Source organism: Micropterus dolomieu, linkage group LG08 (assembly GCF_021292245.1).
Source record: "Micropterus dolomieu isolate WLL.071019.BEF.003 ecotype Adirondacks linkage group LG08, ASM2129224v1, whole genome shotgun sequence".
NCBI classification, from domain to species: domain Eukaryota; kingdom Metazoa; phylum Chordata; class Actinopteri; order Centrarchiformes; family Centrarchidae; genus Micropterus; species Micropterus dolomieu.
In genome coordinates, this window is record NC_060157.1 from 29591430 (window position 1) to 29619077 (window position 27648).

General features: G+C 40.6%; 1 protein-coding gene across 17 annotated transcripts; it reads left to right on the forward strand.

The window, feature by feature from the left end:
• The first annotated feature begins 1349 nt into the window (after positions 1–1349).
• On the forward strand, positions 1350–26913 carry LOC123974508 (ral GTPase-activating protein subunit beta-like). 17 transcript variants are annotated; one of them, XM_046055275.1, is made up of 33 exons: positions 1351–1543; positions 1917–1980; positions 2639–2859; positions 6300–6502; positions 6698–6864; positions 7267–7453; positions 7775–7906; positions 9420–9598; positions 10283–10351; positions 10845–10996; positions 11385–11625; positions 13081–13282; positions 13407–13574; positions 13746–13860; positions 14079–14226; positions 14388–14452; positions 14563–14707; positions 16404–16540; positions 17273–17455; positions 17695–17843; positions 18274–18461; positions 18661–18764; positions 18937–19092; positions 19242–19304; positions 20990–21199; positions 21332–21490; positions 21686–21854; positions 21975–22097; positions 22198–22334; positions 22441–22549; positions 22823–22901; positions 23674–23822; positions 24682–26913. In XM_046055275.1, the coding sequence occupies exons 3-33, from the start codon at positions 2683–2685 to the stop codon at positions 24873–24875; spliced, it is 4659 nt and encodes a 1552-aa protein (XP_045911231.1). In that variant the 5' UTR covers positions 1351–1543; positions 1917–1980; positions 2639–2682; the 3' UTR covers positions 24876–26913. The 17 variants fall into 17 exon arrangements, with proteins under 17 accessions (XP_045911233.1, XP_045911231.1, XP_045911230.1 ...); XM_046055274.1 differs by having other exon boundaries at positions 1917–1976; XM_046055277.1 differs by lacking the exon at positions 1917–1980 and having other exon boundaries at positions 1350–1543; positions 18940–19092.
• Positions 26914–27648: the final 735 nt, after the last annotated feature.

Sequence of the window (27648 nt, forward strand, 5' to 3'; positions counted from 1 at the left end):
CACTAGTTTCTATAAAAAATGCATTTAGTGTTTGCTTTATTATTTCTTCAAAAACGTGGGCATTTTAGCTGACTTTCAAGTTTTGTCTAATTTGGTAAACGATATGAATAATTTACAGAATATAATCAGTATGATGTGTTGGGATGGCACATATTGTAAACAAAAGTAGTCAGGTATTTCAGTCCTTTCCTTCTTTCCTATCCAAACCGAGCAGCATTGAATACCAGCTCATGTGTTATCAATGAACCTGTCCATTTCTCATGTGAGAGTGGTCTAGCTTTGTCAAAATATACTGAGATCTGTAGATCTAACTCAACACTATGATGTAAAATTGATTTAATCTATTACAAACGCTTATAGTTATTTAGGGAAGATATAAATTAAAAGAGGGACAGTGTGATAACAGCACACAGTCATATCACAGTTTTTTAGAGTAGAGAAGAGTGAAAGCATATTCAGCTGGTGTATTAACTGTGTGTTACCATTTTGATAAACATTGGTAGTTTATTTGTCTTTTCTGGCTAAATCTTGAAATAATGACTTTTTTGCAAAATGTTTTGTCACGTAGTAATTTTGGCATGTGATCTCGATGAAAGGCTGTTTAAATGGGTGGCTGTTCATGATGTATAGGATCCTGAATTACTCCAGATGTACCCTATATGGAAACATGTGAAATGTAAATGTAATTGTATATTGCATTAGTCATATATCATGTCACATGATGACCCAGCTCATCCAGGGCACTAAATACCTGACAAATAAAGTTACATCATCACATTTATGAAGATCCAATGTTGTCATAAAGCAGTCTAGTTTAGACTTGTAGCCTCATCCAACCAGATAATATTAAAGGGACAGCAATCTAAATGGTAGCCTAGTAGTAGTTTTTTAAAAAAACCTGTTTAGACTTTGTTAAATTATTTTTGTCTTAAAGACCACAGCACCAATAGAATCAAGCAAGGCTGCAGACTTTAAAACATTTTGTTCTTCAGAGGACCTAGGGTCAAACCTTTTGCAAATTTTTTGTACATAACCTATCAAGAGGTTTCACCTAAAGTAGGCCTAATCTAACTTCTATTTAATTCAGTGTTTTATTTAGAAAAGCAATAGGCTACTTCTTCAGAGCCCCTGGACATCCAGCAAACCACCCAGAGATGAAAGCATAGCCTATAATTATTCAGAACTTTTTCCCCCTTTGAATTGAATTGTAAAGCTAACACGAAGACAAAAAGTATTTTGACCAGTGCTATTTACTTGGTTCAAACGAAAAAACAATCACTTGAATGGTCGCCACGAATGATTTCGAGCGGGCGAGAGTTCACCAGAGAACACATGAAGGTAGCATCAGATCTGGTGCAGTTGCTGCACAGTAGGGGGCGGCAATCTACGTATCCTGTTTCCCGTTAACGTTAGCCCTTCAAACTGCAATACCCAGCCTTGACATTGCGAAGATGGACGCAGTTATGGTGTAGACCAGGAAACATAGAAAGCACAAACTGCGAGTTTCAGAGCTCTGTTATGACAACATTTCCAGTTGGTCCAGGTAATTTGAAAACCACCGGATTACTTATCTATCGAGCAAACGTTAGCATCTTTGCTAAGTTAGGTATAAGATAGCTACATTAGCTAGCAGAAATGACAGTCTGCTCAGCTAATGTCAACGAAGTGGCTAGCGAAGCGAACAGTAGCTAAGCTAGCTAGCAACGTCGGATCAACTAACGTAGTTTGAGATAACTGATAGCGTAGCACGCCAAACTGCTAGCATGTCTTGGCGACTATTACTTGTCTTATCCAGAGCAGCAGAATTGTTACACAGACGCCAGCCAGCAGCTAGCTTGAGCTAATGTCATCAGCGAGATAAGGAAGATGTTTTGATTGTCAGTGCTAGCTAACGTTAGCACGCTAATCATTTTCAGAACCGTTTCCTGGTTGTGATTTTCCGGCTTGTAATCGACCCGAGGTTTAAGATACAAATGGTTGGTATGTTACATCCTCGTCTTCATCGATCTGTTAAGCTTACCATGCATACAAGCCAGCTAGTATTTAACATATGCTATGTAACATCAAGTTAATGCTAGCCTTGACACATTTTGTTTTCTGGGGGGGGGGGGAACATAATGGAAGTTACTTTTAACGTTAGCAAACACATAACATTATCTGGACGGTTTGATGGGTCCTGTTCACTTTCAAACTATAACGTTAGCTTAACTTAAATCAATGAACATGACTTCAGACTCTTCACAAGATTTTATGATACGCTGTTTTGTCGTTATGCATGCAATGCACCAAATGACGATTGTTTTAATATAAAAACTTTTTCTGTCGCTGCTAACATAACGTTATGTTTAATCCTGCATTCCCCTTCCACTATAACATGCTAACTACGTTAGATGAGAGTAAACCAGTTTAACAAGTTAAAGTTGAAACACTGCTTGATGAAACATTTAATTGTCAAGCTCAGCTCAATTATCAAAAATAACCTCGTTTTGTAAGAGGTGTGTTACGTTATGTTTCGCTGTTAGTAGGGTTAACATTGACAGTTTTGGCAGAAGCATTCTCACAACAGAGACCGCAACTGTTTGTGCTAGCCTATATAACTTGCCATATTAAGTGGACTATTGGAATTGTGTGTCTGCAGGTGGAGGCAGGAGGTGTGACTAGAGTGAAGTAGACATCAGCAGCATGTACTCCGAGTGGCGCTCGCTGCAGTTGGTGGTGCAGAGTGACCAGGGCCACCTCAGTGTTCTGCACACCTATCCTGCCAATGTGGGCATGGAGGTGGCAAATGCTGTGGTCAGGCCGCTGGGCACAGCTGTAAGCCCTGTCGCTACAGAGAACATCCTCAAGACAGACAAGGAGGTGAGACAGAGATTCACCCTGTTGTACCTTAGGCCTGTGCATGCACTATTTGACATAATTTTAACATCTTGGTAGTCTGCCAAGCTACCAGCTCACTAGCCTGTCTGCTTCAAAACATATTCTTACATGGCTTAAGGGCGGCCAGCCTCATCTGTCCATCATTTGATGTAACCACACCAGTTGCAAGAGCTCAGTGTTTGATGGCGCCATCACTATGCTGGGGAGAAAGTTTAGATTAGAAACTCTGAAATAAATTTTGCATGTAGTGATGCTACTGCTGGCTCTCAGAGGGCGCCTCATTTTTACATAGCGGTATCTCTGTCATTACTGTGACAACCAGTGTAGATATTGTCAAAATGAACTGCACTTCTAGAAGACATACTGTGCTATGTTACATTCCTCCGGATGGTAAGTCCAGGGGGAGGAGGAGCAACAATATTTGAAATAAAAACCCGGGCAAAAAGAGGACAGGAAGTCAGGGTTATGTGCAAACTAAAGTGTATTTATTCAATATTCAACAAAGGAAAACCAATTCAAAACTACTCTCTCAAAAGGAGACAGCGAGCCAACAAGGTAAGGCAACAATAACCACAGGGTAAGTAACTGAGGGAGCAGGGTTCAACACTAAATGAACCGCTGAAAAGTCCTCTCTCCACTGAGGAGGTGACCAGACACTGTTCTGGACTCACGGAAGCTCTACGCTGGTGTTCAACCCACTGGTGGAATGGGCTGTCTCTGTACGCTGGGCTGACGGGCTGGCAGTGGCCCGTTCACAGTTGTTGGTCTGCAGTGTGGTCGCAACAGGTAGAAAGGGAAACAGACCGACTGCTGTGAAAAAAAACCAAGCCTTCTTATGCTCCAGGCACTGAGTGGTGATCAGGCACACCTGCTGCCACTCACTCATGCAGCCAAGGCATGGGACGGAAGGGCCACTAACTGAGAGGGAGAAGGAACACACAACCCAACCCAAACACACGACCCGTAGGGTCGTAACATGATATTAGCATTTTTTTTATTACATTTTAGTGTCTCACTCACACACTGGCAACACACACACATAACGCACCGTTTCTTAAAAGACCTAACATACTCTGCTCCTTTAAAGCGTAGTTCACACTACACGATTTTTAGCCCGATTTGCTGGTTGGAGAGCTCGGTGACTGTCGGGCTGTGATCAGGGTTAAATCAGCGGTGTGTCTGCGGTCGCCAGTCGTTATGTGTGAACTACACAACGACGCATCAAAACATCTTTTTACTCCCCTCCAGCTCTCTCTGTAGCTCAGACAATCCCTGCTACCTGCGTGTGCTAATCCATTCTTTCACCCAAATTCTTTGTCTTTATAATTTCTATCTTTATAATGACAAACAGCTGTTTCATGTGGAGGTTCGCGTTTTGCATTTCACTTGTGTTTTCTTGATAAAACGTGGTTTGGAGACCAGCGTCGGGTGACACAGCCATTGTCAACTCGTGTATCGTGTGACCCCCTGTCACCGATCAGTCACGTAGTGTGAATGCCACAACCACTTCAAGACTCCCGTCACAAGAAAGTCGTGTGGTCTGCACGAGCCTTAACAGCACCTGTCATGTAGATGTCCTTTGAAGAATGAGGAGAGGAAGCTAGCCAACCCGTTGAATGTTACCATGCTTGCGCAGTGCGAGTGAAAACATTAATTGCTCATTGATGCTAATGATTGTGAAATTTTAGTAGCATTGCTCATTCATTTAGCAGCAGCGATGCGCCAAATATAGGGGGAACAACGTTCTCTGTTATGTAGCACCACAGATTGTCCAGTCGCTGCACTTCTGAGTTCCACCTTTTCTGTTCTGTTAATATTAATGTTATCAATTAACATTTAGAAAATTGTTTTTTGACATTTGTAAATCGACACGTTCGCATCTCCATGCATCTAAGAATCAATTTTTCCCCATCCCTACATAGTGTGATAATGTAAAATAAAAAAATTTCACACCATGATATAGTGTGACACTGGCGTTCATCATTCCCGAAATTCTCACAGTTTCCAAATTCCTGCCCCTGAAGCATACACTATATATTTAGTGATAAACAATATAAATTTTAAAATCCTTTCTGATCCTTTTCTTTGTATGCTTCGCATACACCAGAACCATATCAGAACCATCTGATAAAAACACTGGAAGGTCTGCTAACACAAACCTTTGTGAGAGAGCAGAGCTCACTGCAAACCTGGAGTTTCAATTAATGATATGACAGCAGGACATGATGTTAGAGGAGCTGCGTTGGGTTAAGAAAATGTCAGCAATGTTTCTCAGATTCACCATGCATCAGAAGTGCTGCTGTTACTTTGAACTTTACTTTCACAAAACACTGTAGGAAATTATACAAAATATTGCAGGAAACTGTCATGGGAGAGTATTGAGCTGTACTAAAAATCTTGGATAGTACTTGGCCTAAGCCTTTATTCACTGACAAACTGTAACCTTAACTGTACATTTACTGCTAAACTCCACTGCTTACATTTTCCTCTTCTCTGCTGCATTCACCTGCTGCTTCCTCTCTTTAGCTCAGTCACTTAACATGCACACAAGAAGGAGCAACTAGTAAACAAGAAAAAAGCCTCTGTCCCTGTTTTGGGAGTATTTTGGGGTTAGTCCCAATGATATAGGTGAGCTAGTCAACACGGAAGAAGCTGTGTGCACATAATCTTTGTTCAGCCCACTGATGTGTTGGTATCTGAAAAAGCAGCAACAAGTGTCATTGGGTCCTTCAGGAAGAACCTATGAGAGAGGGTGCTGATTTCCTATTTATTAATTGTTCTATAGGCCATAAGTATTTAATCCCAGCAGGCCTAAGTAGGCTAACTGCACATTAGATACACAGCATTGTAGGCTAAATGATGTCATACATGCTGCAATGACTTCACCAGCAGCTCAGCTTTTATGTTTCCTTTTTAGTTTTTTTTAGTTTTTCTTTAACAAATATTCTTATATAGATACTGCCGAAGTCTAATTGGGATGTCCCCTGTCTTTACTGTTGTCTTTGATACGTGTACACTAATATTTAAATGTAACATTGACTATAGAATGATGATCTGGTTTTCATTCATCACTTGCCTTTGAATGTTCAGTCTGTTTTTGATTTAGCAAGAAACTCAAAAACATGGCTGAGAAAGGCGGTATATTGTTATTGCTATCATCATCTTACCCTAAACAATTAGCTTTCCTTATTATGAGACACTAAATCAAATGTGCTAAACCTTTTGTGGGTGCTCATTCGACATAAAGGTACAGAATTGTATCAAAAGAATGGCAGCACTTGCAGAATACATCACTGTTGAAAATATGTCATTGTTTCTGTGTCGTGCAGTTTGATACGGGACTCATCAACAGCAATATGTTGCATATCGAAATGCAACTCAAAAACATTCACATAAATGAACGAGAATGGTTTGGTTCCCAGGTGAAGTGGACCATGGAGGTGCTGTGCTACGGACTCACCCTCCCCCTTGAGGGCGACACTGTCAAGCTGTGTGTGGATGTGTACACAGACTGGATGATGGCCCTCGTGTCGCCCAGGGACTCGATGCCTCAGCCTGTGGTGAAGGAGCCTAATATGTACGTCCAGACCATCCTTAAACATCTCTACAACGTCTTTGTACCAAGGTATGTCAGAAATGTTCACAAACAAGCTTTTATCTCCCGTTAGCTGTAGTTTTCAAATTTAAATGTATACTCAATGCATATTGTACATTTGTTTTTGCACATTACACACTTATTGCTGTTCTCTTTACACTTTCTCTCTGATTCCTTCTCTCTTTCTGATTTCCTCCCTGTCCCATCATTTCAAACTCCCTCTAGGCTTGACCAGCACAGTCTGAATCACATCAGGCTTTGCCAGCAGGTTCTGACTGCAGTCCAGAAGTTGGCACGAGAGTCCGTTTCCATGGTGAGGGAAACCTGGGAGGTGCTTCTGCTCTTCCTGCTTCGTATCAACGACACATTACTTGCTCCGCCTACGGTTGGAGGTATTTCCCTTCCTGTCCTACACAACTTGTATTCACTTAGTTAATAATCATTACGAATAGGGCAAAACACCATGGCATTGTAACATAACGAAGTGTCGTCAGCCCAAATACTTCACCTGCTCTGCACACAGCGTTGCTGTCTTCCTCTTGGCTCTAAGATGCTGTTTAAAGTTAAAAATATTTGATTACTATTTCTGATTTCATGGGCTATTTTGCATAATGAATAATCATTTAAAAAATTAAGCATTCAGTTTTATAAGTTCAATAAATGCATGATGATTCCTAAGTCAATTAATAATTGTGATTTCAATTATGACCAAAATAATCACGATTATGATATTTGCCATGATGGAGCAGCCCTGATGTCTAATCTCAATAATCTAACATTTTCCTCTCTTTCAGTTGGGGTGGCGGAGAAACTGGCAGAGAAATTGATGGCAGTGCTGTTTGAGGTGTGGCTACTGGCATGCGCCCGCTGTTTTCCCACACCACCATATTGGAAGACAGCAAGGGAGATGCTGGCCAACTGGAGACACCACCCTCCTGTTGTAGAGCAGTGGAGCAGAGTGGCCTCCGCCCTGACCTCCAGGTGAGAAAAGCATCAACTCAACTTTACACTAATGCTGAAAAAGGTTTCATACAGTTAGTCACTGAATGTGAGTTTTGTTTATGCTTGTATTATTGAGTAAGTATTGAGTCGTTTGATAAGAGTATTGATAGTTTGTTACTTGATTTGTCTAACCTGTTTAACTCCTGTGCCCACAGATGGGAGAAGCAACACTGATTTTGAACTAGACAGTTAGCATATGTTTTGGTGGTTGTAATAATGACTTTAGGATAAATGAAAAGTGCCTGTAATCTCTACTGAGTGTGATCATCTGTACATTCCTGTCTCACTTCTACAATCCAGGCTTTTGCGCTTTACCCACGGACCATCCTTCCCACCTTTTAAAGTTCCTGATGAAGATGCCAACCTGATTCCTTTAGAGATGGACAATGACTGTGTGGCACAGACGTGGTACCGCTTTCTCCACATGCTTAGGTGCATAAAACCTAATTTTTCTGGGTTCAAATATGAAACGTACATGTGTAAGAGAAGTTGGACAGAGTGGAAATGAAGAAGTACCTCATATCACTCTCTTACCATCAAATATTTCCCTTCTTCTTCCTCTGTATACTCTACTTCCTTCCTTTATAAAATGTCTCCTTTAACACTAATTCGATTGTTGCTCACTTGTTATGATTTAATTCATCCTTTGCGTCCTTCCTTCTTCTATTCATGCATTCATCCTTTGTCCTTCTTTCTTTGCATTTTTCATGCTTTGGTCCTGCTCCAAAACATCTTCCTCATGCTGGCAATGCAGCCACGGTCCAACATTAGAAAATTCATTCATACTCATCATCATGAAACCTTAAATGTTAAAGCTGGGATAGGCACCTTTGGAGAACTAGCAAGAGACCACTAGATTTAAGTATACAACTGAAAAAAATCTCCCCCCTTCCTTGAGACCTACCTTCTTTGAGTAGGTAGTTCCCAGAGAAAACTCTGCTCTGAACTGCCTGAAAACAGCTCGTTTGTAGTCTAGCCGCTTCCCTTTCATCCCTGTGACGTCACAGGGATGAAAGCAGATGCGCCTCATATAACGCTCACCAAGCGGCTAGTCTGACACGCCCTCAAAAACACCGTTGGAAAAACAGTGAGCTGCAGCACACAGCTCTCCTCTCCCTTCCAAACACTAGCTACCCTCCAGGCAGTCAGTGGACATAAAGTTGTTCCTGTGATGTAGAGACAGAGCTCAGTTAAAACTTTATGGATGAAAGATACTTTTGTTACAGATTAATAACTCACCACTCTGAAACTCTTGCTCCAGTCCATGTTGCTAAGCTGATCGGCAACATGTACAGCTGAACCCAAGCTGTTTACGGGCTTCACACTGACCCGCCCTTCTCTGCTTCTGATTGGCTAGTAGTCCTTAACTAGGAACTGTGCATGTGCAACTGCCAACAAAGATCATTTAGAGACAAGATTTATCACTCCATAGCTAAAACAAAGCCTTCAACACAGGGCGAAAAGAGGAGCTGAAGCAATGGTGCAGCATGAAAAAAATGTGTTTTTTGAAAATGAAACCATGTAAACCTGTTCTGGAACAACCCCTAAATAAGATTTTGAACCTGGAAAATGGTAAGGTAGGTTCAGGTAGGTAAGTAAGCAGACATGTCGGCCAACCAATCATTTCATTCGGACCGAATCATTTTTGTGTCAGAGCATTTGATTTATTGATTACTGTCGGGATGTAAAGAGAATACAACAAATACAAAAATGGTTATGAAATAAATTGCCTACCCCAGCTTTAAAGTCACATCACATTTTTCTTTTGTGGTTGGTTTCAAATGTGTTGAGAATGTAAAAATAATCATGATATAGTCATCTCTGTGCTCCAAGCCATGGCAGATTCAGATATTGGTTATATCCAAATAAGCTTGAGCTGCATCTTTAAGCTTTTTGCTCAATCCATAAATTTGTCTTCTCTCTTCTTTCTCGGTTTTGTTTGTAGCAACCCAGTCGACCTGAGCAATCCTGCGATAGTGAGCACCACTCCAAAGTTTCAGGAACAGTTTCTCAACTCCAGCGGTATTCCTCATGAAGTGGTGCTGCATCCCTGTTTGAAGCAGCTACCCCAGATCTTCTTCAGGGCCATGAGGGGCATCAGCTGCCTAGTGGATGCCTTCTTGGGTAAGAGGATGCTTAATTAAAATGAAAAGCTCAGTCATGGGACATTTCAGAGGAACTGACTTGTTAATGTTCAAACAGAGGAATACATTTCAGAATTAAATGAATGTGTTTTTGCACATTTTAGAAGTAAGATACTTCAAGACATATTAGCATTACAGCTCATTTTTCAATGCATGATAATGCGTGATAATGTTGAATGTGTTATTCCTACCTTCTAGGCAGCTACCTGCTTTTGTAAGATAACCCATCACATTCACCATGCTTTTACTATTGTCAAAGTTGCATAACTGTTGCATGGACTTATGTTAAAAAGCCGGTCCTGCATTACACACAAAAGAGATAATAAAAACAGACATAGTGTTTATTGTGATCTCAAGCAAATTTTAGGTGGCTAAAGGTTAATTATCATACTGAATTGAAATCCAATGGTGGCCGGAAGGTAGGAAAATAAATTCAAAAATGACCATATTGTTTAGAAAAGGTTTGTAAAAGGTAAAGCGTATTTGATTTGTAGTGTCAAAACATGCTAAAAAGAATAATTTAAATGGTTGATTCCCGGCATTCATTTCTTGTTATTCTTGGCACTACTTCTGAGTAAAATCTTGATGGAGAATGTCAGTACGTACCTGTTTGTACATTTGAATAGAAATGGTGTGTCAGTGTGTTTTTCTCTTTACACTGTAGGTGTCTCTGTTGAAAAGAGAGATGTACGGGAGAGGGTGTTCTCTTTTTGTCCAGTGCTGCTCTCTCATGGTACAGACATCAGCTGATACATCATATAGAGCGATGGGCATATGATGGAGTGGTCTATTTATTGGTGGTGATGATATTAACAACTCGGGGTAGTCTTGATATAGCGGAATGTCCCAGACATTCAGACTCAGCTACAAGATCATCAACAAGGGGTCTCTTGCGGGCACAAAAAGTCAATCAAGATGGATGAATATCAATTATTGCTGATTCGTATCTAACCATTGTCTTGCATGTCTACAAATTAATGTTGTCTATGATCAACTCACAATTCTGAAGCCACCTTATTTTCTTCTCTCTCGCATAACGGTAGAAATGGGGAAAATGGCTTCAAATGATTTCAATTAACCCATAAAACTTTCTGTCCACTGGAAAAGTGGCCGGATGACGATCTTTTTGTTGTTTACTGAGGCTAATCAGAAATGTGTTTTCCATCTGCTGTGGAGGGAAAAACACAAACTTTATTCTCTTGCTCATTTTACTTTCCTGTCAACAGGTATATCACGTCCTAGAGCTGACAGTGCCCCGCCAACCCCAGTCAACAGAATGAGCATGTCCCCGCCGCCCTCTATCACAAACACCACGCCCCCTCACAGTCGCAAGCAGCGGCATACAGTGGCCACCAAAACCGCAAGCAAGAGTTCAACTGTAAGTTCAAGTTTGCATTCAGTCATAACAAATGATAAGTGCAGAGTTAGAAAACGTCTAGATCTCTATTTTTGTTTTAATTGTTGTATGAGATTTGCAGTTGATCTACAGACAGAACAGATCTTATACATTTGTGACACCTTTTTGTTGCCACTATAAAGCTAATACTAACCAAGATTTTTATAGAAGAATACAGGACACTTGTCTCATTTAGTGTGTGTGTGTGTGTGTGTGTGTGTGTGTCTGTGTGTGTCTCCTGCCATTTGTTTTGTTCAATTTATGTGACAAATCCCAAGAAAGTATCTTTTTGTGTGTGATCCGTTAGTTACACTATTCTCGAGGTAACAACCTAATCAGATATCTTCCTCTATCCCTCCCCATCCTGCAGGGCAGTGGTAGTCAACCAACCAAAGCATCCCAGCAGCAGCAGCAGCAGCAGCAGCAAACTTCGTCGTCCCCCACCCTGCTTTCCAGCCCCAACCAGAGCAGTTGGGAGTCTCGGCCCCTTCCGGCCCCAGCACGGCCAAAGGTCAACAGCATCCTCAACCTGTTTGGCCAGTGGCTTTTTGATGCTGCACTGGTCCACTGTAAGCTCCACAGCGGCCTCAGCCGAGACCCCAGCATGACTGGTAAGAAGTGAGACAATGGCTAATAGAATTTTCATATATGCATGGGCAGGTGGGTGTTTTGTTGCTATTCATTAGTGTTTTTGTGCAGTTATCTGTGTTTTTGGTGTCTGTTATTTTTTTACTGTATTTCGTTGGGATATCCTTTCTTTTTTTTTTTTTACCATTTTCTCTGAAACTTGTTTGTACCTTTCTGTGTGGAGGGCTTGGTTAGAAGTGGTCTGGTATGAGATTCTCATCAGATTCTAATCCATTTACATCTACCAACTATTTGAACCTGGCAAACTACATTTAGACTGTAACCATATGCTAAGGACCTCATACAGTCATTGTATTGGTAAAATCATCTCTAGAGGAGTCAATGACAGCACATACAACATACTTGATATTTCAAAATAAATTTGGCTCATCATTGGCTCTCCATTTATTGTTCTCTTTTTGGTGTAGTGTCCTGCACGTGTCTACCATGTCTGATTAATGTTAAAGCGTTGTAATGGGTCAAAAGTCATGTATTGAGGAGAACAAAAAAACACAATTCATGCCATGTATGAATTGATCCCAAAATATTGGATCTGCTTTGATTTTGTCTCTCTCCACTATTTCTGTTATCTTGCAGCCTCTTTTATCCAAATTCTCCTTTCTTATAAATCTTGTAAGTAGGAACGGCAGCTTTTTTCCCTCGTTTCTTGACAAATGTTCCTGCTTTTTAGTTGAGTTCCTCATGATCATTGCCATTATCGCCATTGTTTTCTGTTCCCACTGCTTGTCATATAAAAAAACGTTCACCAGCAGTCTCTCAGCGTTTCTCCAAAGGTGATTGAATGGGTTTCACCAACTGACCACTTGTCTCGACCATAATGTTGCCAGTTTGTGACAACGCTACCCTGTTTTAAGTTCTCATTTTCTTTTACTTTGGGTCACACTAATCCTTATTATTTAGTTTCAGACCCCCCTCAAGTTCAGCATTATTGTTTTGTTTTTTGTAATTTCCTTTTGTATTGTCAGGTCACTTGAATTTTGATTTTATTGGTTTGATGCCTCAATGCATGAAATGAATGTTCTGTGCCTTAGGTGACGGTCATATAATTGCAACATCAAGGGAGCTGATACAGGGATTTTGCTTTGTAGTCTTGCAGTTGAAAATATATTATTACCATTGCTACTACACTACAGTTTTAGGGAGAACTTTTATGGCAAACTCCTTGTGTCAGAGTCCCCTTTTGAATGCTTTTAAATGATGTGAGTGTGTGTTTGCTTTGTTCTCTCTTGTTGTGATAGCGAATCTGCGATCTGCTTTGTGGTGCTTTTTTTTTTTTTTTTTCAAATTTTTACAGTTTACTTTTTATTGTAGTGTGCTTATAGCAACATGTTTGCCTGTTTCCCATACATGCATGTAGACTAATGACCGCATTACAATTGAGGGTCCTTTCATTCTCTGTCTCTTCTCACTCTCTACAGCGATAGCCACTCAAGTAGGTCTGGAGCTGAGAAGGAAGGGTTCCCAAATGTCCACCGACTCCATGGTGTCCAACCCCATGTTTGATGCCAACGAGTTCCCAGAAAGCTACGAGGCAGGACGAGCTGAGGCCTGCGGGACTCTCTGTCGCATCTTCTGTAGCAAGAAAACTGGAGAAGAGATTCTGCCTGTTTACCTGTCCAGGTAACATAGTCAAGTTATTTTTTTTAATAATGCCAAGTTGTAATTCATTCATCAGTCCAACTGTGGGAATGCTATTTTGGTGATGTCACAAACTGTGCAAATATTCCTCTTTCTCTTTCTGCAGGTTCTACATGGTTCTGATTCAAGGTCTCCAGATCTCCGATTTCATCTGTAGACCAGTTCTTGCTTCCATCATTCTCAACTCTTCCTCTCTCTTCTGTACTGACCTGAAAGGCATCAATGTGGTGGTGCCCTACTTCATAGCTGCCCTGGAGACTATTGTACCTGACAGGTTAGACTGGTAGTATGTTACACGAGTTTTGGATCACTAAACATGTAATTTGCATCTTTTATTTACTGGATAACATTTTCAGATGATGCTTTTAGTGAGATTTCTCTTCAGAGGTTTTGAGAATATTGTCTTATGTTTCTTTAAGTCCATGCAATTTGTTTACTCCATCAGAGAGCTGTCCAAATTCAAGATTTATGTAAATCCTACCGACCTGAGGAGAGCCTCCATCAACATCCTGCTTGCCATGCTGCCATTGCCACATCACTTTGGCAACATCAAATCAGAGGTAACAGCTTTGGCATCTGTGCATTTTTTTTATTTGAAAGCTGCCACTTTGTGGAATTTGTATGTATATGAGTTTGTGGTCTATATTGAATGTTTTTCCTTCTGTCATTGCAGCTGTTGTATGTGAAATCCTTGTTAAAACATTTTTCACATTGTAGAGCCACTTGTAATTAAAAACAAGTACGCCAGGTTCTTAACCATCTTGATGTTGTGTTTCAGGTTCTGTTGGAAGGAAAGTTCAATGAAGAGGATGGGTGGCCTCATGACCAACCCGTGTCTTTCCTGTCCCTGAGGCTACGTCTCGTCAATGTCCTTATTGGAGCACTGCAGACTGAGACTGACCCCACCAACACACAGCTCATCCTGGGTGCTCACACTGGCTTCTTCATAACCTCTATCTATTTATTTTGCCTCTCCATATAACTTGTGCAGTATTTTTGCTAACTTAAACCATTTTTGAACTGTGCTTAAGTCTATTAAAGTATATTATTCTATATCAATCACGCTTTATTATTCACCTTCCCTCAGGTGCAATGCTAAATATTGTTCAAGACTCAGCACTGTTGGAGTCCATAGGTGCACAGACTGAAACGGTAAGGCTCAGGTCACTGCTGTTATCTGCTGATAAACAATTAACATTTTATAATGGTAGAAGCAGTTTGGTGGACTGGACATCAAGATCGCTGTGTTTTTGTGGTGTTAGGGGAGTATAGATGGGAACCACATGACAGTGAGTAGTCAGAGTCACAGCCGTACCAACAGTGGGATTAGTTTCACCAGTGGGGGCAGCACGGAGGCCACCAGCCCAGACTCTGAGCGTCCTTCCCAAGCCTTGCTTCGAGACTACGGTAAGACGCACGGCGGCTTCACATAAACTTTAACAGATTGTGCTTGCTAAAACATGCAACTTATTAAATTAACACATCTGTTGTTTATAGCTAACGTGGTTAAAGTGGTATGGAGAGTTAAGAAGCGTTGGGTAAAATGTCTCTGTAGGTGAAACCAAAGTTATTTGCTGTGCTTGTGTGCCATTGAACAGTTTGGCACTGAGACATGTGGAGTGCCTGAACTATTTGGTTTTTTTTTTGTCTTAATTGATTGGTTGCAACAGTGTTGCCTAATCAAAAGACTTTGTCTTTTTCTCAGTAGGGCTGAGCGATATTTGATTAAATTGTGTTCGGACAGTGGAATGTGGGAAGCATTGTTTGATTCTTTTGATGAATAGATAATCACCACCCTTATTTAAATCTGACTGTGTGTGTATATAATATACACTCACTGGCCACTATATTAGGCACACCTTGCTAGTACTGGGTTGGACCCCCTTTTGCCTTCAGAACTGCCTTAATTCTTCATGGCATGCTTTCAGCAAGGTGTTGGAAACATTCCTCAGAGACTTTCGTCCACATTGACATGATAACATCACACAGTTGCTACAGATTTGTCGGCTGCACATCCATGATGTGAATCTCCCGTACACACATACACACACACTGTGCTGCTTATAGGAGAATTTGTCCAGCAGGAAGTGGGGATTCCTGTGGAATGGGAAGATTTCATTGTGTTGTGAGGCTCAGTGCTGGACAGGAAAACCATAGACTTGTGGGCGGGTAGGAGTTTCACATGCTGCAGCAATTTCAGCATGATTGGGGAGTTTTTGCTCATAGTGAATGCTTTCCCTGCTTTCTAAAATTGGAGTCAGGTCTACATCTGAGACAGGCTCAGTAAGCTCATCAAACTTTTAATCACATTAGTAAAGCATTAGTCTTCCTCAGGTTTTTAGGTAGAAACTCTGAAATGGAAACCCAGCTCAAGAAATATTTATTCTGGATGAGACAGAATTAACAGCAAAAAAGGTGTGCTTATTATGAGGAGAAATGAAATGGGACCAGGGAGAAGACAACATTTTTTACTTGAGCCACAGCCTTTACATAAGGCTCTGTTACGTCCACTGCTTAACACTTTTCTTCTTGAACAAAGCCGAACTATTCAAGCAACTTACCATTCTTGTTCAATACAGTCAGCCTTCGCTTTGCTTTGCAGTGCTTTTTTAAGCCCTACAAATTATAGGTTATACTGAGAAAGTATATGATTCTATCTGACAAGTTGTGACTACCCTCGTTTCAGTGTCCACTCCAAATGAACCAATTAAACATATTCTGAGAAATTATAGTTATTATATTACAGAAAACCAATTAATTTTTTAAATCAGATTTACCTTGTAAATAATTTAATTTAGTCAGTTTTGGATGATTATAACATGCATAAAAGTTTTCATTTCTTTTAAAGTCAAAACTTGATCGCTCAGTCCTAATTCTCAGCCGTTTATTCAGTTCTTCAGTCTACCCAAATTTGTCTCATCTTTGTGTGCTGTACTGATTTCAAACTTTATTCTAATGCATCTTTTCAATACCAAGACAAATCTGCTAACTGGGCATCCAGGACATTTTTCCTGTTGCCCTGTATACCTTAGCTGTGTTGCCTGAATCCTGCTTTGCTCTGTTCTTTGCGGTGTTTGGTATTTTGGGGTGTTATATGGTCTAGCTCTTCCAGATACGGCGGCAGGCCTGCTGGTGCGCAGCATCCATCTGGTCACTCAGAGACTCAACTCACAGTGGAGACAAGATATGAGCATTTCACTGGCTGCCCTGGAGCTGCTGGCTGGGCTTGCCAAGGTAAAGGTACAATGTCCAATCACCACAGAGACTAATAATCTGCGATCATTACTAACTGGCCAGTCCAAGGTGAGACTATTGTATGTCTTTTAGTTCACCCAAGTTGCAATACAGCAGATATTACCACTATCTTTATAAAACCACAGCTGTTGCTGCAGGTACAGGAAATCTTAGATTTGCACCTCTGTGAACAAGGCTTACAGGAAAAACACCTACTCAATCACGTTTACTGAAAGTCTGTCTGTTACTGTGGCAACAGATGTTGTACTACATGTTAACTTGATCATAAGCCCACTGCTCCCAGTTAACCAGTGCACATCCTGCCCAAATGAGACAATCTAGCCTCACAGAGAACAAAACTAATGGTGCCTTCAGGTATATTACCAGAATGAGAGACGTTTCTGGACAGAGCCTGCAAATTTCTTTGCCTGGTTATGACTGTACAGTTGGTCCCAGTTCACCAGTGTACCAACTAAGACAGGCTGCTATGACGTGTCAGTTTTCAAATAGGGTCAAATTAGTATAATAGACAGTAATTGGTTATAAAATGTAAACATCAGGCACTTAATATCACACAAATGAAGTGTGCTGAGGTGCAGAAAGAGATGAGGCCAACGCACCATTTAGGCTTTAAATTGACATCAATGCTAGTTCTAACAATACTGTGGAAACTTTAAGTTAAAACCACAAATATTCAAATGTGTTACAATTTAGTAAAACTGCCAATCACTTCTGCAGGTAAAGGTGGGAGTAGACTCTGCAGACCGTAAGCGTGCTGTTAGCTCTATATGTGGGTACATTGTGTACCAGTGTAGCCGTCCAGCTCCTCTTCAATCCCGAGACCTCCACTCCATGATTGTTGCTGCCTTCCAGTTTCTCTGTGTGTGGCTCACAGAACACCCTGACATGCTGGATGAGAAGGTAAGACTGAATAAAATTGTCCATGTTATATGTTGTTTGGTTAGAGAAGGGCACAAGTTTATTTGGTAAAATTAAACTTTTACAAACTTTTACTGACTTCTTCTCTTAGTCTGAATTTTACAGGAACATTTTGTTTTTAATTATCTTGTGGTAAGTTTTAGTGTAAGCCTCATTTATATGGAAAGCAAAATGTGCACTCTGAAATTCTGTTCCCTGTGTTTTGTTTCTTTTTGGATCAGGATTGTTTGGTAGAGGTGTTGGAGATTGTGGAGCTAGGAATCTCTGGCAGCAAGTCCCGACAGGAACAGGAAGTGCGACATAAAGGGGAGAAGGAGCACAACCCAGCTTCAATGAGGGTGAAGGACGCTGCTGAGGCAACTTTGTCCTGGTGAGAGTCCCTGCAGTTTCTATAGAATGAATCAGAGTTTAAAGTTGGTTGATGGAGTTAATACACTGTGTTACACTTTCAACATGCTTGTACAGAAAAAGCAAACAATGTTCAAAATGCTCCTATTTTATCTTGTTACTTAAACCAACTGAAACAATAAAATATTATCAGTTATACATTTGAATATAACTTTTACATTATTTTTGACTCCAAAAGGAATTTTGAAACTTTGGTTGGACCTTAAATCCAAGTGGATGTACTAAATTATGTATTTGCTCTATTTTTCTGCTGCTACAATGACCTAATTTCCCCGGTGTTTCTGCTGCAACCCCACACAGCACATAGATGACTAATAGAACAGTGTGCTGTACCTATTGCCCAAGTTCACGTATATTTATGTTCTTGCTGGTTTTGCTGTGGTGTTCCCCAGTATCATGCAGGTGTTGGGGGCCTTCCCTTCACCCAGCGGGCCTGCCTCCACCTGCAGCCTGCTGAATGAAGACACCCTGATTCGCTATGCCAGGCTCAGTGCCACAGGAGCCAGCAACTTCCGCTATTTTGTCCTGGACAACTCGGTCATCCTTGCCATGCTGGAACAACCTCTCGGCAATGAGCAGAGTCAGTAGCTTGTCATCCATCTTTGACGTAATACAGGTTTATTGGGATATCGGGGAGGATAAAGGTGTTACTTTATTCATTTTCAATGTACAAGTAGAGACTGTATCACCTGCTAAGTACCAAGCACTGGTAAAATTAAAATCACTAACCGAGAGACCATCACTTTTCTTCATAAATGAGAGCATCTCTGTCCTCACAGACCCCAGTCCATCAGTGACGGTCTTGATCCGAGGGACAGCTGGCAGACATGCCTGGACCATGCAGCTCTTTCACCAACCCAGAGGAGCTCGGGCCAGTCAGAGGGTGAGATCACACTGTTGACTATTGCGTCATGAAAGACGACGATGCTGAACCAATTTCATTTCAGAAAGGTTTTTAAAATCTCATGCTAATGATTTGCGTTGGTAAAACTTGTTGCTCCACATCGGTTTAACTGAAGTTCGCTTCATCTCTGTCTACTTCTCTCCTTCCACAGCAGGTGTTTGTTCCCGAGGGCCGCCCAACGCCCAACAACTCTGTGGGGATAAAGTACAATGTGAAGCAGAGACCTTTCCCTGAAGAGGTGGATAAGATTCCTCTTGTCAAAGCTGATGTCAGTATTCCTGACCTGGACGACATTGTCAGTAAAGAGGTGAGATTTGTTTCCTGTTGAACCCTGTCATTGAGCTTGTATCCACATTATGACTAATTAAGCTACAACATGATTGTTTGTTGTTGTGGCTAAAATAGAGCCATGCAGTAAATGAATAACTCATAGTATTTGTTACTATGCAAACTTAGGTGTGTTGTATGGGCTGGCAGGATGATTCGAGAACTGCAAATACACTGAGTTATTACCCACACGTGAGTTATTGTAGAGAAACTTCACTTGGGTGTCTCTTGGTATAAAGGGTCAACTTATTTAGCTTGGTGACAAACAAATGATGGTCCTTTTGTGTGGTTTCTCAATTTGTAGCTTTTAATGCAATCCAAAACTACCACTAACTTCTAGGGTGTGACGAGACGCTTAGATAACGAGATCAGGCGACACACTGTATTGGGTTCACGAAATTGAGACAAGATTTATCTCTATTTATAAGGAATCTTCATCGCTGCATTATATTAAAATTTTAAAATTTTAATTTCTTGCATTCTGGTGAGATTTTGGGAGCAATTTCTACCTTTTCTGCATTAATTTATAGTAGAAATGATAAATTATTTCATTTTAATTCGCTTATAAACTCCTGGGCTTTATTAGCTCCTGTGTTTCAGCAGGTTTTCTGGTTTTTCAAAACTTTCTGCACATTCAAAAACTATCCCACATATCTGTTTTCTCTGACATTACTAAACTAACGTCAATATTTAATGAGAATTCATCATATTTTTTAAAAGTCTACCTGCCCTATACTCTGCTGTACGTTACCTAATTGCTCTGCTGATATGGCTGTATCCCCTTCAGACCATTGACAGATGCCGAACCCCGTTTGGGACTGTACTGGATGAGACAAGGAGGTGGAAACCGAAACTAACTGAAAACACTTGATCAGACAGAAATCTTGCGACAAATCCACACACGTAAACTTCAGCACCTCTGATAAAGTGCAGCTTACAGTCTCAAACAGAGCAGGTTTGCACTTCTGTTTTTATTATGTTTATTTTCTCCCGAGCATCAGTGATATCAGTGAGGTGAGGTGCCTACGCAGAGCACAAAGGATACTAAAGGACAGTACCCACCCAGCCACAGCCTGTTCACCCTGCTGCCTTCTGGGAAGAGAGATAGAAGTTTCTGCTGCTGCACCACCAGACTGCAGAGCATCAGACTCTTAAACTCTTAATTCATCCTCAGCACTGCTCCAGTGATGAGAGTTCATTTCTGTTACCATTTCTCATAATTGATTCTCTATTAATGTATATTGTCTGCTATGTAGCAGAAGGGAGTTACAAAACTCAATTTCACATTACAACTTGTCGTATTATGACAATAAACCTACCTGCCTATATTGCAGCTATACCAGCTACTTTACCACTCGTCACAAACTGGCTGCGACTCACAGTGTGAGAGGGGGGTGCACTTCATTAATAGCCACTGGTGTCGCATCAGCTGGTTAGGGATGATTTACGAAGGAGTCGACTATCTGTTTCACATTTGTTTTTCACGGCGTAAGAGAATTGATTTGTGTGAACAGTGTCAATTGCGTGGGTCTCGCAAGACAGGTTTTCCCCTAATAAGAAATATTGCCACGTTTTAATCTCGTCACACCCTACTAACTACCCTCTGAAAAATGACCAAAGAGTTGAATCAACACCTCTCTGATGGTGTTCAGAAAGTGAACTTTAAAAGCTCCACAAAGAGTCAATTTATTGAGGGCTGTTGTAGGGTTGGGCTGATAGACCATGCCATCGTCTAGTGACTTTTTTCACATCAACATTGGGAGGTGACACCTTATTATTTGGACTGTGGGACTTGCCCTTTGTGGTTGTGTGTGTCTTCATTTTTTATTTATGCAGTCGAGTCACAGCCTCTTGCCACATCCCCTTTTTGTTTTCAGCTGGAAGTTCAGCATGACAAGCTTCGTATTCTGATGACCAAGCAGATAGAGTATGAGAATGCCTTGGAGCGGCACAGCGAGGAAATCTGGATGTCCAGGTGTTTCCCTGACCCACAGACAGACTGCAAACCCCCTCCGCCCTCACAAGAGTTCCAGACAGCACGGCTCTTCCTCTCCCACTTTGGCTTTCTGTCTCTGGAGGCGCTCAAGGTTGGTTAAAATAATTTGTCTGATTATTAATGAGTTTATGTATTCATTCGTTCCTGGTATATACATTTATACTATTGTTATTATCAGTATAGTTCATGTAGAATGTATGGCAAATTGATTTATTATTGATAGGAGCCCAACAACAGTCGTCTACCTCCTCATCTAATTGGCCTGGAGTCATCCTTGCCAGGGTTTTTTGATGACATTAGCTACCTGGACCTGCTTCCCTGCCGACCATTTGACACTGTCTTTATTTTCTACGTGAGGGCTGGACAGAAAAGCAGCCCTGAGGTGAGAGAACTCAACACATGATTCTGTGTGAAATGATGATTGACAAGTTTAGTTTGTGAGTTGCAGTTGTGATTAAAATACAATTGATGGAATTTAACTTAAAAATGTACAGGTGTTGACATTGGTTCTTCTTTCAGAATAAGTGTATAAAAATCTGAATAAGAATGGATGAGATCTTGTGCTTGTGGTGATCAGATCCTGAGGAATGTGGAGTCATCGTCTAGTGTCCAGCCCCACTTTTTGGAGTTCCTGCTGTCCTTGGGCTGGCCTGTGGATGTAGGACACCACCCAGGATGGACAGGACACCTAGATACCAGCTGGTCCCTCAACTCCTGCTCTGACAGCAATGATCCACAACCAGCAGGTAAGCTACTAAACTAACTACTGCATTTAGATCTGTGGAATGCACTTTATGCCAACTGTTATTTATCTAAGTGTTGAAAATTCGTAGTAACTAAGTCAATGTTGAACTTTTTATTTTTAGAGGAAGCAGCTACTCCTGAGGACACGGGGGGTTCAGTGTTCAACGGGGAGAAGAAAGTCTTGTACTACGCAGATGCTCTGACAGAGATTGCCTTTGTTGTTCCATCTTTAACAGAAAATTCTGGTCAGTATTCACTGTCTTGAATATGAAATGATAGATACTGTATATGATGAGGGATTGACAGGCTTGACAGAGTTGCCATTTGCCCTTTGTTGTTCCCCAGAGGAGTCATCAGTTCACAGTGACTCCACAGTGGAGGCAGACACCAACACAGACCTCATGCCTGGTTTACTAAAACAACCCAATCTCACACTGGAGCTGTTCCCCAACCATTCTGAAAATCTGGAGTCTGCCAAAAAGGTAAAGTTTACTTTATGTGAGTGTTTACAGTTTATGTACATGTATGTACATAATGTATGTCTATACTGCATGCTGACAGCTTTGATTATAATTTCAAATTTTTTAGCTGAGTCCTTTGGTCAAGACAAAGAGGTCATCGACTGGAAAGTCTTTCCCACCACTGGGTCCTGAGACGAAGGTGTTTGTGGTCTGGGTGGAGCGCTTTGACGATATCGGTAGGCACATATTCTTTACACTGCCCCCGTGTCCTGTAATTTGAGACTACAGGATTCAAATTAGAGGCCACGGGGGCGCTATACTCTGTCTCTATAGATTATATTCTATTTCTTTTTCTAGCATTTTCTCTTGTTCAGTTTGTAAGTTTCTGCACACAAAATATTTTAGTATGAAACATTCAATCTCTGGAGCCTTATAAAGTGGCTGTAAAAAAGGATTAAAAGGAATCAGTCGATTGAGGTACATGAATGTAATTGTTTTTGTGCTTTTAGAGAACTTCCCGTTGTCTGATCTCTTGGCGGAAACCAGCACGGGCTTGGAAGCTAGCATGAGCAACAGCACTTCCTGCAGGTATTCAAAAGTTTACACCCAAAACACTTTGCTGCCAGAATGGAGAACATATGGTTCATGAATTGCAAGGTACAAATATGAAGAAAAAAAACCTATTCTGCAAAACAGCATGTGCTCTGACGTGCAGGATTACAAACCGTGCATAAACACATATGGTGCAAAACAGGAAGTACAACAGTGTTTGCAGAAGCAGGCAGAGAAAAGGAACTGTGGCAACAGTTTTGTGTAACATGAATTTACGTTGTTTTCATGTACAGCAGCTCTATTGTCAAGATTTAGATGTGTTGACATAAACTGATGCCATGGACCACAAGCCTCAAACTGATAGAAATGGGTTGCATTTAACCAAATGTACAAAGCCACTTTGAGAGGGTGTTGTCTGGAGGTTTGTGATCTGATGCGGTGACAACCATTCATTCACTAGTGACATAATTCATTTTTTGAACGCCGAGATCCCTTAAAAGATAACAGGTGGTTGGCATTTGTGAAGATGGCTAAATTGACTTTTTCAAAGCAAACAGAGAAGTTACATTGGGCAATTTAAATGCTGAACACAGCACCGGAAGAGGCAATTTTCTCTGCCTGCATAATTGTTTCATGTCGAATGAAAATCAATTGGCATTTACCCTTTCACTGAAGTTCTATGAGATTGCAATTCGATCTGTCAAGGTACATGTTAATGCCAAGCATAAATGAAGATAAAATATTGTTATGTTTATTGCAAATCACATACATAATTTTCCTCTGTTTTTTCTCATTGTTCCTGCTGCAGGTCAGGGTTACTAGAGAAGGATGTTCCTCTGATCTTCATCCACCCTCTGAAGACGGGACTCTTCAGGATCCGGCTACATGGAGCTGTGGGTAAATTTGGCATGGTGATTCCCCTGGTGGACGGCATGGTGGTCAGCCGCAGAGCACTAGGTAATAGCTCACATCTCTCTGTCTTTGTTTATCCGTCTATACATTTCCTTTTTTCCTCATCAGAAAGAACAGAGGCACTAAGTCTTAATGCATCTCATGGTTACCACATGGAATCTATTCTGTTCATTGATGAAAAATATAAAAATAATATTACAGAGTTGTTGTTTTCTTTAGCTTGAAATAATCCCACACTTTGGACACTTTCTTCTTTGTCCCTCTCTTCCTCCACTTTGCAAACAGCTCCATCATAATCACGTCGTATTCACAGCGTAAGGGTGATGTGCGACAGTAATAAATGTCCCTGCGAAACACTGTGCTGTAAAGTTACATGGATTAAACGAAGCATCGATGCAAAGAATTTGTGTATAAGCATTTTATTAATCAATTGTATCAATTTAATCGATGAATCGTTTCAGCCCTAAAAGAAATCGAGTAGCATTTATCTCCCCTCTACTGATACATTACTTTACCTTGAAAAATATAAAAATGTAGGCATACTCATTCTGATTCAGTTCATGTAGCGCCACTCTTGACCAGCAGATGGAACAGTTAGGAGCTATGTTTGGTGGTTGCTTTGGCTTTCCAGAACATAACTAACACACAAGTGCAAATTTAAAGAGAGATATATATATATATATATTATAGTTTAGCATTGTTCCTTAGTCAAGGCAGTTAGTAAATTGTTCCCTTTCCAGTCCTTTATTATCTTGACTGCTTTTATTTTGTTAGAAGGTGGCTATACATTTTCATGCATCAGTTGTTCCATCCATCTCACGGAATTCCTTTGTACGCTGTCTCCAAACGATCACATGTTTCTACTCTGGCCTGATAAGCTCTTGTGTTTGCATCTCTCTCCCAGGGTTTCTTGTACGCCAAACGGTCATCAACGTGTGCCGACGGAAGCGTCTGGAAAGTGACTTGTACAACCCACCTCATGTGAGGCGGAAGCAAAAAATAACTGAGATTGTCCAGCGTTACCGCAACAAGCAACTGGAGCCTGAGTTTTACACCTCGCTGTTCCACGAGGTGGGAGAGGGAAAGCCTCACCTCTAACCCCCCTGTTCTGTCCTAACACTGGCTCACAGGCGCGCACAAACACACACTTTTATCCTGTACTCATACACCATTTACAACTTCGCGTGCATACACACACACACACACACACACACACACACACACACACACACACACACACACACACACACACACACAGAATCTTTATATTTATACTGTACTGTTTTGTTATTTATATGAATACATATATCAACACTGTCTGCCTTTGACTCTGAGAGCAAAGTGTCAAAAACCATGCCAAGGTGGAAAAAGCTACATTTCTGTGTTGCAGTCACACATTGAAGATTTGGCGGAAGTTCAACAGTGACTGTCTCTCCTCATTTAGGTTATAGGTTTGTGCTTTGTGGCAAAAATGTTTTTGCTTGTCATTAACTGCAATACAATAGTTACACTGTTGGCCTTTCTGAAATTGTGAAAAGTTTGTCATTTAAACCTTGTGATAAGATTGAATTCTATGATGGTTTGGTAATACAGAGTTGTGTCCAAAATCCCGAACTACATATCTGTTTTTGTTTTAATCAAACAGATTTATGGTTGGATTTTTGCCAAGGAAATAAACGTGTCATAAAAGTATTTTATAATATCCATCGCTGCTGCTTCAAGGCAGGTGGCTTCAAGAGAACAAAGAAGTGATTGACTGCATTAACCCATAATCTAATTTTACAACAAATTTTCATCTACCTGAAAATACCTGCTAAAGTCTTCCTTGTGCGAACACATATTCGGCCATTGCAGCAGCTGACTTTTTTCCAGATGATTTATAGGACTCCTATATTGTTTTACTGTATGTGGATGTCATTTTTGACACCTGTCTCTGTGCGCGCGCGTGTGTGTGTGTGTGTGTGTGTGTGTGTGGGGCCACGTGTATGCTTGTTCAGACAGTTAAATCGTTACACTGCAGGGAGTCATTGTGACCCCTAAAAACCCCACCCCATGAATGGCATTTAAAGCTGAATTGTCACTTTAAACAAACACGAATCTCAAGATAGTAGTTTTGAAACGTTTAGTTTCCTCCTTCAAGGCGTACCCTAGAAGTGGTTTACTCTTAATGCTTGGCAACATTTGAGTTTACTGATAATGAGAGTAGTTCCAGAGCTCCTGGAGTTTGCACTTGATGTTTGCAGGGCTAATATGAAATGACCACCAAGACATTTTAGGTTTGAAGTCTCAATACCAAACAGAACTACAGCACAGTGAAGTGTCTTGCTCCTCCAAACAAATCTATAGTGTTTGATTCAACAGCCAAAACTCTCAATGTAGCTGACAGCATTATATACAGCTTGCATTTTGGCTGATCAAAGCTGTAATTTTTTATTCTTAACAAAGAAAGAGAATATGTGCAGGTTTACCTTCACAGGTTTTAGTAACTTTCTTTTTTGCTTTACAATTTGTTTCACTTTTGTTTACTCACTGTACTTTGGTTTTGATTCAAGCCTTTTCACTGTCTGCCTGTAACAATGTGAATTTATTTATCACAGAGATGGAACAGGGCAAACACCTCTAGTTTCTTTGTTATATTGGAAAGTCTTAATGCACTGAGCACATTTTATGTTTATTTTCTATTCCCTTTGGTTACCTTACATGTCTTTTTGTACTTTTGTGCATTTTGGAAGAAAACCCTGCTGAAGGAATAGTTTTATCTTGTGAAATATGAATGAAGGTGTTGTGGAGTTTTTAACCTATCATGTCTAATTGTGTGACTCACTGTGCTGTATGCACATGCCTTTTTTGGAAGGAAAAAGTACATTAAATATGCTTCAAAGACACTACATACAATCAGTCATACATTGTATCCTATGTTACTCATCTGATTGATCATATTTAAGGATTTGCCATGTACAGAAGTGGAGGATAATATGTAAATATATGATAGTGTAAGGCATTTACAAGTTGTCTGTTGCATTCCTCATCTGAAATAGGGAGAAAAGTTATGTATGTATGCAATTATGTGTGGGAGGATTACAATGGGTATTGGAATGTAACATGCACCAATTAAAACTATTATTGACATTTTAAATTCTCTCTTTCCTAATATTTGACTTTGGTTCATATGTCCATGAGGAATACAATGAATTTCTAATTTTGATCTGTTACTTTTATTAGTTAGGAGCGAAAATCATGTTAGAATAGAATGCAGACATTTCAGTTATTCTCTTATGAACATTTTCACCACAAACGGAATAAACATGCCCTGGGGCGTTAAAAAGTAGTCTGGAGTATGAATCCGGGGCGAGACCTGTGAGAGTAGGTGTGTCCCCATTCTTTGACGAGGAATTACTAAGCACCTATGAATCACTTGGGGGTACACAAAGTAACGTTAGTGAGTAATTATTGAGTCGTCACATGTTTTGGGCTGCTCCGTGGCTAATTCAGAGTTGATCATTTCTGCTCGCGGAGAAAGTGTTCAATATGTCGATTCACAGGATCTTTATGAACTAATCATTATGCAAGCCTAATGATTGTATGAATATAACCCAGTATATCAGTCTGTTCTCTGATAACTATCCATTATCATCTATTTAATCCTCGGTTCTGAGATATTAAGGAAGTACTCACAATGGTTTGTGTTACTGATGCACTTGTTCCTGTGTCCACCAGAGGGCGCTTTCCTCTTAAATTTACTGGCTAGTTACAGGTGGGCTGCTGTTGTTGTAAGGTTGTGACAGGTAAGGGCCTAAATGTTGACATAACGTGTGTCACTCACAGCGAAAAGCATTGTAGCTCAATTAAAATACTTTCTAATAAATTGTTT